Source organism: Diabrotica virgifera, chromosome 5 (assembly GCF_917563875.1).
Source record: "Diabrotica virgifera virgifera chromosome 5, PGI_DIABVI_V3a".
Taxonomy (NCBI): domain Eukaryota; kingdom Metazoa; phylum Arthropoda; class Insecta; order Coleoptera; family Chrysomelidae; genus Diabrotica; species Diabrotica virgifera.
Genome location: NC_065447.1, coordinates 30,430,246 through 30,444,908, shown reverse-complemented (window position 1 = coordinate 30,444,908; position 14,663 = coordinate 30,430,246). Strand labels below are relative to the sequence as shown.

At 33.1% G+C, this 14,663-nt stretch overlaps 1 protein-coding gene across 1 annotated transcript; it reads left to right on the top strand.

Moving 5' to 3' along the window:
• Positions 1 to 6,809: 6,809 nt before the first annotated feature.
• LOC126884961 (uncharacterized) lies at positions 6,810 to 12,184 on the top strand. The gene is made up of 2 exons (XM_050651340.1): positions 6,810 to 8,540; positions 12,128 to 12,184. Exons 1-2 carry the CDS (start codon positions 6,810 to 6,812, stop codon positions 12,182 to 12,184), a joined length of 1,788 nt encoding a protein of 595 aa, XP_050507297.1.
• Positions 12,185 to 14,663: the final 2,479 nt, after the last annotated feature.

Below are 14,663 nucleotides of genomic sequence, written 5' to 3'. Positions count from 1 at the left end.
GAAGAGGTTATCACTGACTACTTACTTGGCTTACGCCCACGATTAGAGGTTTTTTTCTTCAATAATGGCACAGGAGAAATATCATATAGTGTTATCAGAGATGTTCTTGAAGACCCGGATGTGGAAGGAACTGATGGAATTGGCTCAAATAATTTTCTTTTTACACCAAGCTCTGCACAAGGTCTTCTGGAAGGCGTGGCAGAGTTTCTGTAAAAGCTTGTTGTGGGAATAGCGACAAGCTGTGAAATAGTTGAAGGAATAGCATCAAGCTGTGAATTTGTAGAAATAGTTTCAAGCTGTTTATTAGGCCCAGATGGAAGAGAGGGAGAATTAGATGATAAATTATTGTGGCTGGTGTGCTCTCAGAATTGATAAAGTTATCGTCAGAATTTGTAGGTTTATTTGAATTGACAGCAGCGGTTGAAACGACGATCACCTTATCATCTTCATCACTCGCATCATCAGGTGCAGCTGTCGAAGTATTTTTTGCTTCAATTTTAGCTGCCATGAAATCGACATCTGTAAATATGTTTTTATTCAAGGATAAATTCCTGTAGCTCTAAATCCATTAATAGCAATCTCTCCAATTTGGCATTTCAGATAAACTCTCCCAAATAGCTCTGACACATCAAATGCACTTAGTGGACGATTATTGTGGCGCAAACAGAACAGTAGGCCTTAAGAACACCCGTGTAAGTTTTGTCCAATGGCTGGAGTTTGTGGGGCAATGGGGAGGCAAGACAATTATAGTGATACAATGATAGTGACATAATTATCTCTAGGTAAATCTATGACTACTTCTATGTTACGTGTATGGCTGTAATGACCATCCATAATAAGCAGGACTGGTTTTGTGGGTTTTCTCTGTGTCAATGAAATATTGAAACCATCTTGTAAAAATATTGCTTTGTATCCATCCACTGGGATGTACTGCCATAGTGGTACCTGGAGGAGCTCCTTTTATCAGTTGCTAGTTAATATTTTTACGTGGGAATATCATCATTGGTGGGATGAATTGGCCAGCAGCGCTCATCGATATCACGACGGTTATCAGAGAGCCCCTTTCAGCAGAAATTAATAATGCAATTTGTCGTTTCCTTTTTCGGCTTACTACATGTGCCATCTTGTTTTGTACAACCGTAAGACCTGTCTTGTCTACAATGAAGATACATTCAGGTGGGTAAAATTGTTTGTCATATTCATTTTCCAGAACATTGAATAAGGATGCGACATTTTCTTTGTTAAAACCTCTTGCTCCTAAATAATATGATGTTCCCGTTGGTCGTGGTACTGATAGCTCTTTATAGTCCAGGGCGCATCTGTTTTGAGATGGACGTTGAGAGGTGACTCAAATTTTTTTGCAGAAATTGCTTGAAAATAAATCAAATTATAATAATCGAGTTATTCTCCCTCTCAAAAAGGTCCGGAACATTGTTTAAATAATCAAAATGTCAAAAATTGAAGGAAAAATTCGATTTTTTTCTTGGTTTTTTGATTATAACTTTAAAAGTATTCATTTCCGAGAAAAGTTGTTCTGATATAAAAGTTGCGTAACTAAATTTCCTACAATATAGAATTGGTAAAAAGTTTAAAAAATAGTCACCCTAGTTGCAAAATACCAATAATTGTGAAAAAACCATACAAAACAAGTATTTGCATTTTACGTTTTTCAACCATTTATGTTACCCTTAGGACCTTCATATTTCACCCAGAAAAACTTTATGATACAGTAAAACAATACTGTAAATTTCATTAGGATCGGTTCAATACATTTTGCAAAATAAATTTTGCGATCCAGCTTTCGCAAAAAAAATTTATTTTTTCAAAATGTTACAGGACTGAAAATAAAGCAGATAGCAAGTTGAAATTTTTTTTTGCTTCTCAGAAATGTACTGTACCTTTCATTTGCAATTTTCAAAATTAAAATCGATTTATTACCACGGCGTCAGAAATTTTTTGAAATTAACAATAATTTTTGGTGCTACGCGCAGGACAGCGGTGTTCGATTCACACAAGTTGATTTCCACCAAAATTTCTTCCAATCTTTATCTAATATATTATTATCTTATTCTATATTTTGTTGTATTTTAATATTTTAATTCCACAAAAATCAAACTAATTTTATTATTGTTTGTGAAATATTGTTTAAACAATTGCATATGTTTAAAAATAATAAACTTTTATTATTTAAATTAAAATATATGAACAAAGAAAGTTTTTGCGAATAAAAGTGTTATTTCAAAGGATAGAGTATGTGTTTTTATTTTGCAATAAACAAATTTATTTATTTATATCGAAATGTAATAAAAATTAAAATTTATCAATCATTATCAAAGGTCATTGGAATGCCCAATCAGAGCAAACTATCCGCTGTCCTGCGCGTAGCACCAATAATTAATGTTTATTTAAAAAAATTCCTGACGCCGTGGTGTTAATCGATTTTAATTTGGCAAAATTGCACATGAAAGGTACAGTACACTTCTATATGCAAAAAAAATTTCAACTTGCTGTCTGCTTTATTTTCAGTCCTGTAACATTTTGAAAAAATGAATTTCTTTTACGAAAGCTGGATTGCAAAATTTATTTTGCAAAATCTATTAAATCGATCTAATGAAATTTACAGTATTGTTTTACTGTATAATAAAGTTTTTCAGCGTGAAATATGAAGGTCGTAAGTGTAGCATAAATGGTTGAAAAACGTAAAATGCGAATACTTGTTTTTGTATGTTTTTTTCACAATTATTGCTATTTTGCAACAAGGATGACTATTTTTTAAATTTTTAACCAATTCTATATTGAAGGAAATTTAATTACGCAGCTTTTATTTCAGTACAACTTTTTTCGGAAATGAATACTTTTAAAGTTATAATCAAAAAACCAAGAAAAAAATCGAATTTTTCCTTAATTTTTTGACATTTTGATTACTTAAACAATGTTCCGGACCTTTTTGAGAGGGAGGATAACTCAAATATTATTATTTGATTTATTTTCAAGCAATTTCTGCAAAAAAATTTGAGTCACCTCTCAACGTCCAAATGTACCAATATTTTTACAGATGCGCCCTGGTCTATTATGGCGTTGCAGGAAAAGCTTCAGGCAGGCTCTGCCTGCCGTATTACCTCCAAACGGATGTTTGATATTTTTCCTGGAAGCTTAGACCAGGCCATCCTCCTAAGATCTTTTCTGGTTAGTCCATGAAATTTACCTTTCATTTCCAAAATATAACGAACTAACTCGTCCTCAAGATCATTCCCTAAGACAGCTTTACGCCCTAACTTTATTTGAGCCATTTCAATTGGCTTTAGTTCCAGTTTTCTTGCAGAACGTTGCAACGTAGATCTTATAACGTGGAACATTAAACATTTTTGCAGCTTTCAGCTTACCCATTTCGTACTGTCTGATAGCTATAATTGCACGTTCCATATCTCTCATTCCATTTTTTTTTCTTTTTTAGCTTCTTTGGCGCTACTACTGTGGCGCCATCGCTACGGTCTACGGTGATAGTTTAACTTCGCCAAATACCGTTTGCAATAGTCAAAATGTAGAGATCTGCAACGAATAGCTGTGAAACCCACCTAGCCCACCTAGTTACAAGACCAGCCCATATTTGCAGCCTTTCCTCTATATGTCAACTGATGGTGGTGCCCCCCGAATCGACTTAAATCTAAAAATGTCTTTAATTATTTTATTTTACTCATATTTGAGTATGTACTAAGGATGCAGAATTGAATTTATGCCAACCTTTACGTCCTCACTGTATACCAGGTCGAAGTGTATTTTTATTATTAGGTTTAATTGATTATAGATATATCTTTTTAATATTATAATGTACAAATATCTTGTTATAAAGCAAACAAAATTATTCCTGTTAGTCTACTGTTAATCGCCTACTTTACTGTTGGAGAATATAATAATTTATTTCTAATCGGACCTTATAAAAGTAGTTTAGTCTTCTCCTCAAAAATGAGTCACACTTGCAACTTGAAAAAAATTAACCGTTTTACGATTCGATTCGTTTCAAAATTCTGTGGATTTTTGTACTACAATCAAAAATCAAAAACAGCTAATATTAAAATATACCTGTGTATATTTGGTTATATTTTAATAATCAGTACTTTGTGTTATGAATTGATGATATATTTAAATATTTTCTCTCCAACATTAATCCATGAAACTACTCGAACTACTCTACTCATAGAGTATATAATTCAAATATTTTTTATTATATTTAGTTGGTTATACAATTTCGTAAACACAAACAAATGGAAGAGGTTCGCTCATCTTATTAAATATGCTATGAGTATTACAAAATTTAAACGTGACATTTTTGGAGTTACTGGCGTTTTCCTGATACCTTTGGCAGTAGCTTGCGATGCAGTTTATTTATTTTATTTCAACGTACCTGATTTTGCTAGCACATATTACGAATTTTTTTGTAAATTTTGGTTTTTTATTACTTCTGCTTTCGTTTACCAAATTTTAATGTTGATTGACAATTTTCAAATGGTTTCTATCAATGAATTGCGGTGTATAAAACCTCACTCTCTCCAGGCAAACGAGATATGCTTACAAAAACTTACAAATATAAAGATATTTTTGTCCAAAGCTTCACAGTTGATTAGATTATTCAATGAATTGTTTGGTCTAAGTCTAGTAATAATTCACAGCTTAACAACCTTAGATAATGTATTAACCTTACTTATGATAATGGAATTTAGAAATGATGAAGGGAAGTTTTATATAATTGGACGAGCATTTATCTTTTTGGTAAGTTATTGAGTTCTTGTATTTCTTTTTTATTATTTGTTTATTGGCTTTAAAATATTGATAATACTGTTAGTTACTTAATACAAGTAAAAATTTTAAAAATAAATGATGGTTTTGCTTGTTTTTTTATTCAGAGGGATGCACAATCGCCGGACAGCTGTTTCCACCGTTTCAGGCTTTTTCAACAGCGCTAGTGTGCACTCCTCTGAATCTAAAAGCAGCTCAACCATCAATTTAAGAGAAATTTGAAAGATCATTCAAAATTTCCATTGGGATGCAATCCAGCGAAATCTCTTAACAAATTGAAGAGTTTCAGATGCGGAATCCACCATTAAACAGAATGTGATTGCAAGGAATCCTTTTTGTTTCTATATTCGTCGTCTGCGGTCTTATAAATTGTTAAAGAAGTCGCAGATTAAGGATGTACCAGAAAGAACTTTCAACATGAAATGTCTCAGATTTAAATTGCTATTTACCATTTTAACCCGCCATTACACGCGCTATGAGGGAATCCCTCACCATATTTGTTTATAACCAATGAAATTGTGTAAACTAATACGATAACCTTAAGCACCCAGGAATGCCTTTAGCATGGTTCATGAGAGGGTATGAAAAAGTTATAGAATATTTCAGGCGGTCAGTGTGCTGTGTGATAGTTGAAAGAAGAGACATCCCTCTTCAAGTGAGGGAATTACTCACTGCGCGTGCAATCACGGTGAAATCACGTTTCTGTTATCTCAAAGAAACTTTTAGGATTTTATTTAATATTTAGGTAGGTTTAATTAAAATATGATTGTTTGGATTAGGTTAGGAACAGTGGCACACCGAGGGGGGGTTGGGGGTTAAAATCCCACCCAGAGCATATAGAAATATATATAAAAGAAAGTAGGAAAATGTAACTTGCCTTTTACAAATAATACAAAAAACTTTCGGTGTCCAAGCAAACCCCCCCTAGAGGAAAATTCTAGGTGCGCCACTGGTTAAGAACCCATTTCTAAATTTACCTATTCTAATTGGGAAATAAGCCACAATTTAACTTGAAAAATTAATTTTATTGACGTTTCGAATTTCACTTCGCACGTCGTTATCGAAATACAAAATATTAATAGTTAATTACATAAATGCCACAAAGAAATAGCTTCAGAATAGTTGTTAATTTTAATTTGTATTTTTAGTAAAATGAATTCGCGTAAAGAACGTTTAACTTCTTCAGTGGCTTGCTGAAATTGAAAATTAAGAAAACTTGCTTTTGATCTATATTATTTTTACTTTTGTTTTGTTAAATTAATAAAAAAATTGGTTTACTAAACTTTCTATAATATGTGAGTACAACCCATTTTATATTTATACATGTTGACATTCATTCTTCCTCGAAATAAGTCGAATTTATGTAGGTGAGGGCGACGCTCATACGCGTGCAACCACGTCACAATAGAAGACGCGTGTAACGACGGGTTAATGGTGGATTCTGCATGTGAGACTCTTCAATTTGTTACGAGATGTCGCTGGATCGCGTCCTAATAGGAATTTGAATGATCTTTCAAATTCCCCTTAAATTGATGGTTGAGCTGTGTTGCAGAATACACAAGTGTATGGCAAATAATTGCTCGTTCCATGTCAGCTGGTGACAGCGCGCATGACAATGTCAATGATAATCATCATGTCGTAAGGTTATATCATATTGTAGCAGTGTACAAATAAAATTCAGTTTTAATTCAGCATATCAGTTTTTTACCAGCATTAACCATCAGAAGCAGAAATAATACTTTGTATAAATAAATACAAAACATTTTGGCGACCGTAGACAGGACAAGAAACAAATAATTACCAGAAAACCAGACAGCATTTTGGCAGCCATTTCGAAGCAGAGGTTAATGACCGGGCCACGCCAGGATTACAGAAAATCAAAGCAAATTATCAGAAAATCATTGGAAATCAGGTATCCTATGTAATATCCTTTTTTATAAAAAATTCCTATGCATGACTTGCATCTAATTTGTGTTGTTTTGTATTGTAACAGTAAATTTTTATAAATCATCAGAATGACAGATGAAAATACCTTAAAAACCACTAAAACTTCCTTAAAAGGTCAGTTAACGAGATTTTTTAATTTTATAAAAGATGTAGAGTCAGGTAAAGCAAACAAAGGTCAGTTAGAATGCAGACTAGCAGTAGCAAAAGATTTATTGTCAGACTTTAACTCCGTAATGGTTCAGCTTATGGTATTAGATTTAGATGAGACAAAAAATAAAAGTAAGGAATATGAAGCTGAACTAGAAGAATATGAAAAGAAGTTTTTTGATTGTATATCAAAAGCGGATATTTTAATAAAAAAACAGACATTTAATCAACAAGCAGACACAATAAATACAAGTTGTAGTTCACAGTTACAAGCTTCACAAGACATAAGGTTACCTTGTATTGATCTTCCAAGGTTCAGTGGGGCCTCAGAAAATGGGGGTGCAGAAAATGGGAGCTCATGGCTTGAGTTTTATGACGGGTTCACTAGTTTAATTGGCAATGATCCTAATTTAAGTAACATTAAAAAATTTTATTATCTCAAATCTTGTTTGACAGACAGTGCGGCAGCAGTGATTTCCTCTTTGGAGGTTACGAATGAAAATTATACGATTGCTTGGTCGATCTTAACAGATAGATTTCAAAATGATAAACTCATAGTACATTCTCATGTTCGGGCGTTATTTGAGTTATCCGTGATACAAAAAGAATCACCTTCTCAGCTGAGAAAACTGATTGATGAGGTAAATAAAAATATAAGGGTATTAGAATCATTTAAACAACCTGTAAAGGAGTGGTCAACAATGTTAATATATTTAATAACTTCTAAGTTAGACAATAACACAAGACGTCAGTGGGAATCGGAGAATATAAGCAAAAAGGCACTTCCAACAATTGAAGAATTTTTAAGTTTTTTAGGTCAGCGTTCTCGTCTTTTAGAAACTCTTTATGCAAATAATGATAAACAAACACATGGTACAAACCATAAAAATAATAATCAACCACATAACAAAAATAAAGTACAATCATTTGTAAATCAAACTAATCAGAATTTTAAATGTCTTTATTGTAAAGAATCACACTCAATTTTTTATTGTAATAAGTTTCTACAATTATCCGTAAAACAAAGAAATGTTGAAGTACAAAAAATGAAATTATGCACAAACTGTTTAAGAGGAAATCATTCAATAGAGAAGTGTGTATCAACCAGAGGTTGTAAATTTTGCACGAGAAGGCACAACTCGTTGTTACATTACTCAAATTCTAGATTTCAAACAGATCAGCAACAAAGCCACATCAATATGAACCAAGAATCAGAATCATTTGGGAACTCAATGAATCAGCACAACCAGGTAAATACAGTACAGATTAATTTAGCGCAGCCATCAACATCAGTAGTTCTAAATTCAAGCGCCAATCATCAATCAGAAGTTTTATTAGCAACAGCAGTTATACATATTTTTGACCAGTCAGGTAATACATTTGAAGCAAGGGCATTACTTGATTCAGGATCACAATCAAATTTTATCACAGCAGATCTTTGCAAAAAATTGAAACTTGATAAGTCATGTATAAATATACCAGTATCAGGTATAAATGACAAAATAACTCATATAAACCATTCAGTGACTACAAATATTAAGTCTCGAGTAAATGCATATCAGATTGAAAGTTCTTTCTTAGTTATAGATAAAATTACAGAAACATTACCTACAGTCAATCTTAACAGAAATGAATTTACTATACCAGAAAATGTAACTTTAGCAGACGAAACATTTTATAAACCAGGGAAAATAGATATTTTATTAGGTGCCTCTATATTCTATGATTTATTATGCATTGGACAAATTCGACTTAACAGATTTTTACCAATTTTGCAAAAAACCATGCTAGGTTGGGTTATTACTGGGAATGTTCCATTTCATTCAAATAAACCAACCATCAGGTGTAATTTTACTGTCAACAGCATTAATGATCAGATCAAACAATTTTGGGAAATAGAAAATATTGATAATTCAAAATGTCTAACTAAAGAAGAAGAATCATGTGAAAAAGACTATCAGACATGTTTTCAGAAAAATCAAGAAGGACAAATTGTTGTTCCACTGTTAGCAAAAGACAACATACATAACTTAGGAGATTCATTGCAAACAGCACTCGACAGATTTTCTAGTTTAGAAAGAAAATTAATCAAAAATCCAGAATATAAAAGGTTATACACAGACTTTATCAAGGAATATCAGGATTTGGGACATATGTCACTTATAACAGTAGAGGATTTAAAGTATCCCTCATACTATCTACCACATCATGGAGTTCTAAAATCAGATAATACTACTACTAAATTAAGGGTTGTTTTTGATGGGTCAGCAAAAACAACTACAGGCTTATCATTAAATGATTGCTTAAAGGTTGGACCAACTATACAGAGTGATCTTCTTTCTATCTTAATAAGATTCAGATTTTTTAATATAGTTTTAGCAGCAGACATTGAGAAAATGTACAGACAAATCTTAGTAAGTGAAAACTACCAGAACTATCAGAGAATCGTATGGCGTACAAATCCCTCAGAAGAGATCCAACATTTTAAACTTAAAACAGTAACATATGGAACAGCAAGTGCACCATTCTTAGCGATAAGAAGCCTAACCCAACTAGCCAATGAAATTGAGGAAACAGATCCAGATGTAGCAGTAGTAATCAGAAATGGATTCTATGTTGATGATTTGTTATATGGATGTGAAACTGCAGAACAGGCAAAACAGTTGAAAAATAAGTTACAGGAAATTCTTAGCAAATCAAAATTTATATTAAGAAAATGGATGTCCAACGACAAAGATATATTCTCACCAGGAGAGCAAGAACAAGTAGGTATAGAATATTTTATCTCAAGCAAAGAGGAAAATAAAACTTTGGGAATAACTTGGCAGTCAGGTCAAGATAACTTGTTATTCAAAATTAAATGTAAAGACACTGAAAAAATTACAAAGAGATCAATTTTGTCAACAATATCTCAAATTTTTGATCCTTTAGGTTTAGTAGGACCTTATGTCATTCAAGCAAAGATAATATTACAGAAGTTGTGGAAACTTAATTTAAAGTGGGATGAATCAGTTCCTGCTGAACTTCATACTTGTTTTGTAGACTTTATGAATCAGTTAACAGAATTAAATCAAATCAGTATTCCACGACATGTTACATTGTTTCAAGGGACATATACAGAATTGCATGGATTTTGCGATGCATCTGAAGCAGCTTACGGAGCTTGTTTATATATTGTTAGTCAGTATCACGATCAGAAACAGAGTCAGTTACTTATTGCAAAAAGTAGAGTAGCACCATTAAAGGTACTTACAATTCCAAAATTAGAGTTATGCGCAGCAATGATATTAACAGATTTAGTAAAAAAGGTAAGAGATTGTTCAGATATTAATTTTGCCAAATTTACATTTTGGACAGATTCAGCTATAGTTATTCAATGGATAAACAGCGAATCTCATGTTTGGAAACCTTTTGTATCAAACAGAATTGCTCACATTCATGAAAACAGCAAGGCAAATGAATGGAGACATGTTCCTTCAAAGGAAAATCCAGCAGACCTTATTTCAAGAGGAATAGACTCAAAAACATTGTCAACTTCTTCCTTGTGGTGGCATGGACCTTCATGGTTATCAGAAAGTGAAGACAACTGGCCTATACCGAAATTTAAATCAGTAAAGGATTTGCCAGAAAAAAGACCCAAATACCAGTTATCAGCTCATGTTAAAGAAAAGGAACCATTTAGTATAATCCATAAATATTCTTCCATATCAAGGTTACAAAGAATAATAGCATTGCTTTTAAGATTTAAACATAACTGTCTTAATAAATCAGACAAATATTGTGGCCAAATTTCTATACCAGAACTGGAAGTCAGTTTAAATACTATTGTAAAACTTGTACAGAATGAATGTTTCCAATCAGAAATTTCACAGATTTTGAAAGGTAATACAGTCAAAAAGAATAGCAATCTTATTTCACTTAATCCATTTCTTAAAGATGGTATTCTCAGAGTTGGTGGTAGGATCAAAAATGCAGATTTTTTACCTTTTTCTCAAAGACATCCAATACTTTTACCTTCAGACCATCACATTACTACTTGTATCATTCGGGATGAACATTATAAAAACTTGCATGCTGGTCCACAACTATTGTTATCAACATTGAGAACTAGATTTTGGATATTATCAGGTTTAACTACAGTAAAACGAATTTTAAGAAAGTGCATTGTATGTTTTAAAAATAGGCCAAGTTCAGTCAATCACCTTATGGGTGACTTACCAGAGAAGCGAATTACTCCTGCTAGAGCATTTTTACATACAGGTTTAGATTATTGTGGACCATTCTCAGTTAAAGCTAATAAATTACGCAATTCAAAAATCATCCATATATATGTTTGCATATTTGTTTGTTTTAGCACAAAGGCTTAGAACTTGTAACAGACTTAACAACTGAAAGTTTTTTAAATTGCTTAAAACGATTTATCAGTCGTAGAGGTAAACCATTGACTATCTCATCGGACAATGCCACAACTTTTGTGGGGGCTAATAATCAACTCAAATCAATGTACGATTTAGTACAGAATTCCAGACCAGAAATTAACAGTTTTTTGACAGTAGAATCAATAAAGTGGCAGTTCATTCCTGCTAGATCACCACATTATGGGGGAATTTGGGAGGCAGCAGTCAAATCATTTAAATTTCATCTTAAAAGAATTGTGGGAAATCATATATTTTCAGTAGATAATTTTGGAACTTTGACAACACAAATTGAAGCATGTCTTAATTCCAGACCTTTAACTCCTTTATCCTCTAACCCATCAGATTTTCAACCTTTGACCCCAGGTCATTTTTTAATCTTTTCACCATTAACAACCTTTCCTGAGCCAGACATACGAAGAATTTCAAATCTCAACAGGTTTCAACATATGACTCAAGTGCTCCAACATTTTTGGGCAAGATGGTCAACAGAATATTTAACTCAACTTCAGTCAAGATCCAAATGGAGGACTGTTAGCAACCAAGAAGTGAAGATAGACCAGCTAGTGTGTCTTAGAGAAGACAATTTACCACCTCTACAGTGGAGGTTAGGACGTATTTCAATGGTACATCGAGGCAGAGACAATAGAATACGTGTTGTGACAATAAAAACAAACAATGGTGAAGTGACAAGAGCTCTCTCACGCGTGTGCATATTACCAACAGACATTTAAGTTCATTTCTATGTTTTGATGTATACTGGGCAATTATGACCCTTTATTGTAATGTAGTTTATTGTTTTTTTTTGTTTCTTTTTGAAATAGCCAGGGTATTTCAAGGCTGGCGGTATGTTGCAGAATACACAAGTGTATGGCAAATAATTGCTCGTTCCATGTCAGCTGGTGACAGCGCGCATGACAATGTCAATGATAATCATCATGTCGTAAGGTTATATCATATTGTAGCAGTGTACAAATAAAATTCAGTTTTAATTCAGCATATCAGTTTTTTACCAGCATTAACCATCAGAAGCAGAAATAATACTTTGTATAAATAAATACAAAACAAGCTGTTTTTCGATTCAGAGGAGTGCACGCTAGCGCTGTTGAAAAAGCCTGAAACGGTAGAAACAGCTGTCCGGCGATTGTGCATCCCTCTGAATCAAAAAACAAGCAAAACTATCATTCACTTTTCTATCTTTACTCAGATTTGAGTACTAGAAAGTTCCTCTTCTGTCCTTTTCCAAGACGAATGAAAACGGAATGTGATTGCAAGGAATCCTTTTTGTTTTCTATATTCGTCGTGTGCGGTCTTATAAATTGTTAAAGTCGCAGATTAAGGATGTACCAGAAAGAACTTTCAACATGAATAGTCTCAGATTTAAATTACTGTTTACGATTTTAATGGTGGATTCTGCATCTGAGACTCTTCAATTTGTTAAAAATTTTAAGTTTGTTGATAACTGTATTATATGGAAAAGTTACGAAAATCCTATGCGATAACGAATACGAACCACTGGATCTAAAAGAGCAAGCAATTCTAGTTGAACAATCTTGCATCTATCTTGCATATTAACCCATCTATCACTTGTGGACTTACAGAATAAGAGCCGGGATAGGTGAAATTTGCTAATCATTTTAGGCACCATAATGAGTCTATAAATGAAATAGTAGAACCTAAAAGAAAACGTTTGAGCGCTATGCCGTCACTTTTCAGTGGCACATGTATTGACAGTGGCGCACCAAATTTTCCACTTTTGGACCAGATAAATAAATTTATAAACTTTTGTTTTTTTTTTAAATTACTTTATTGCTGTTTATTTACCTTAGTAAGTTTCGAAATGCCAAGACTATCAAAAATAGCCAAATATAAAAGGAAAAAGGTAGCGGCAGCAGCAACTTTAAGTATTATTATTGCTGCACCCAGCCTCTAGTTACTAATTTAATTTAGAACGCCGAGATCGGAGATGGTGGGTAAGACCCAGTGGCGGCTGGTGGGGTAAAATTTTGGGTAGGCCAAGCCAGCAAATTGGGTACATACAGCTATGTATAATATATAATATAAATTAATTTTTATGTATAAAAATACTTAGAAGGTAACTGTAACAGATTTACATTTAATTAAATTTTTAAATTATGAGTTCGGATATAAGATAAATCGTGAGATTAAAAAACAGTTAGAAAGATCTGGACAAGAAAATATCGGTCAAAATCTAGATATCATGAATTCCGCCATGGTCACCATAGCAAACGAAGTTTTGAAACCAGAAAAAGACCCAATAAAGAAAAAGGATTGGATGACCGATAAAATACTAGACCTTATTCAACAAAGAAGAAATTGGAAAAACAAAGACGAGATTCGGTATAGAGAGATATATCGACAAATAAGATACGAGGTTAAGCGAGCAAAAGAGGACTGGATGGAACAAAGATGTCGTGAAATGGAAGAACTACAAAGAAAACATGACGAGTTTAATATACATAAAAAGCTTAAAGAAATTACCTACACTCAGAGAAAAAGAACTCCTCACTTTATGAGAAACTCCAAAGGTAAAATAATTCTCGACTTGGATGAAAAAAAGGAAGAATGGACTAACTATATAAAAGAGCTCTTCCTGGATACGAGGCCACCACTTAACACCACAAAGTATACGAATACTGGTCCTAGTATTTTAAAAGCGGAAGTAGAGAAAGCCATCAAACAGAGCAAAAATGGGAAATCTCCAGGCCCTGACCAAATACCATCAAACTGGCTCAAACTTCTGGATGGCGACAATGTCTCACAACTAACAAACATTTATAACTATATATACGAGACTGGCATGATGCCACAGATATGGTTAGAGTCTACATTTATTCCACTCCCAAAAAAGCCTAATACATCATCATGTAAAGACTTTAGACTAATTAGTCTCATGAGCCACTCTCTCAAGCTACTTCTTAAGATAATTCTTAATAGAATCAAGCAGAAATGTGAAGAGACAATGGGAAACAAACAATTCGGTTTCAGAGAAGGATTGGGAACAAGGGAAGCTTTGTTCTCAATGTTAACATTACTTCAAAGATCATGGGAAGTACAGAAACCAATTTACGTCTGCTTTATAGATTTTGGGAAGGCGTTTGATAGAGTTCAACATGATAGGTTGTTTGAATATCTAGAAATGATTGGAATAGACGATAAAGATCTGAGACTTTTACAACATCTATATTGGAATCAAGAAGCTTCTATTCTGGTAGACGGCAAAGAAACAGACAAAATTTGCATTCAAAGAGGTGTCAGACAGGGTTGTGTGTTATCCCCAACTTTGTTTAACGTATACTCAGAAATAATTTTTAATGAAGCCTTGGAAGGACAATGTGG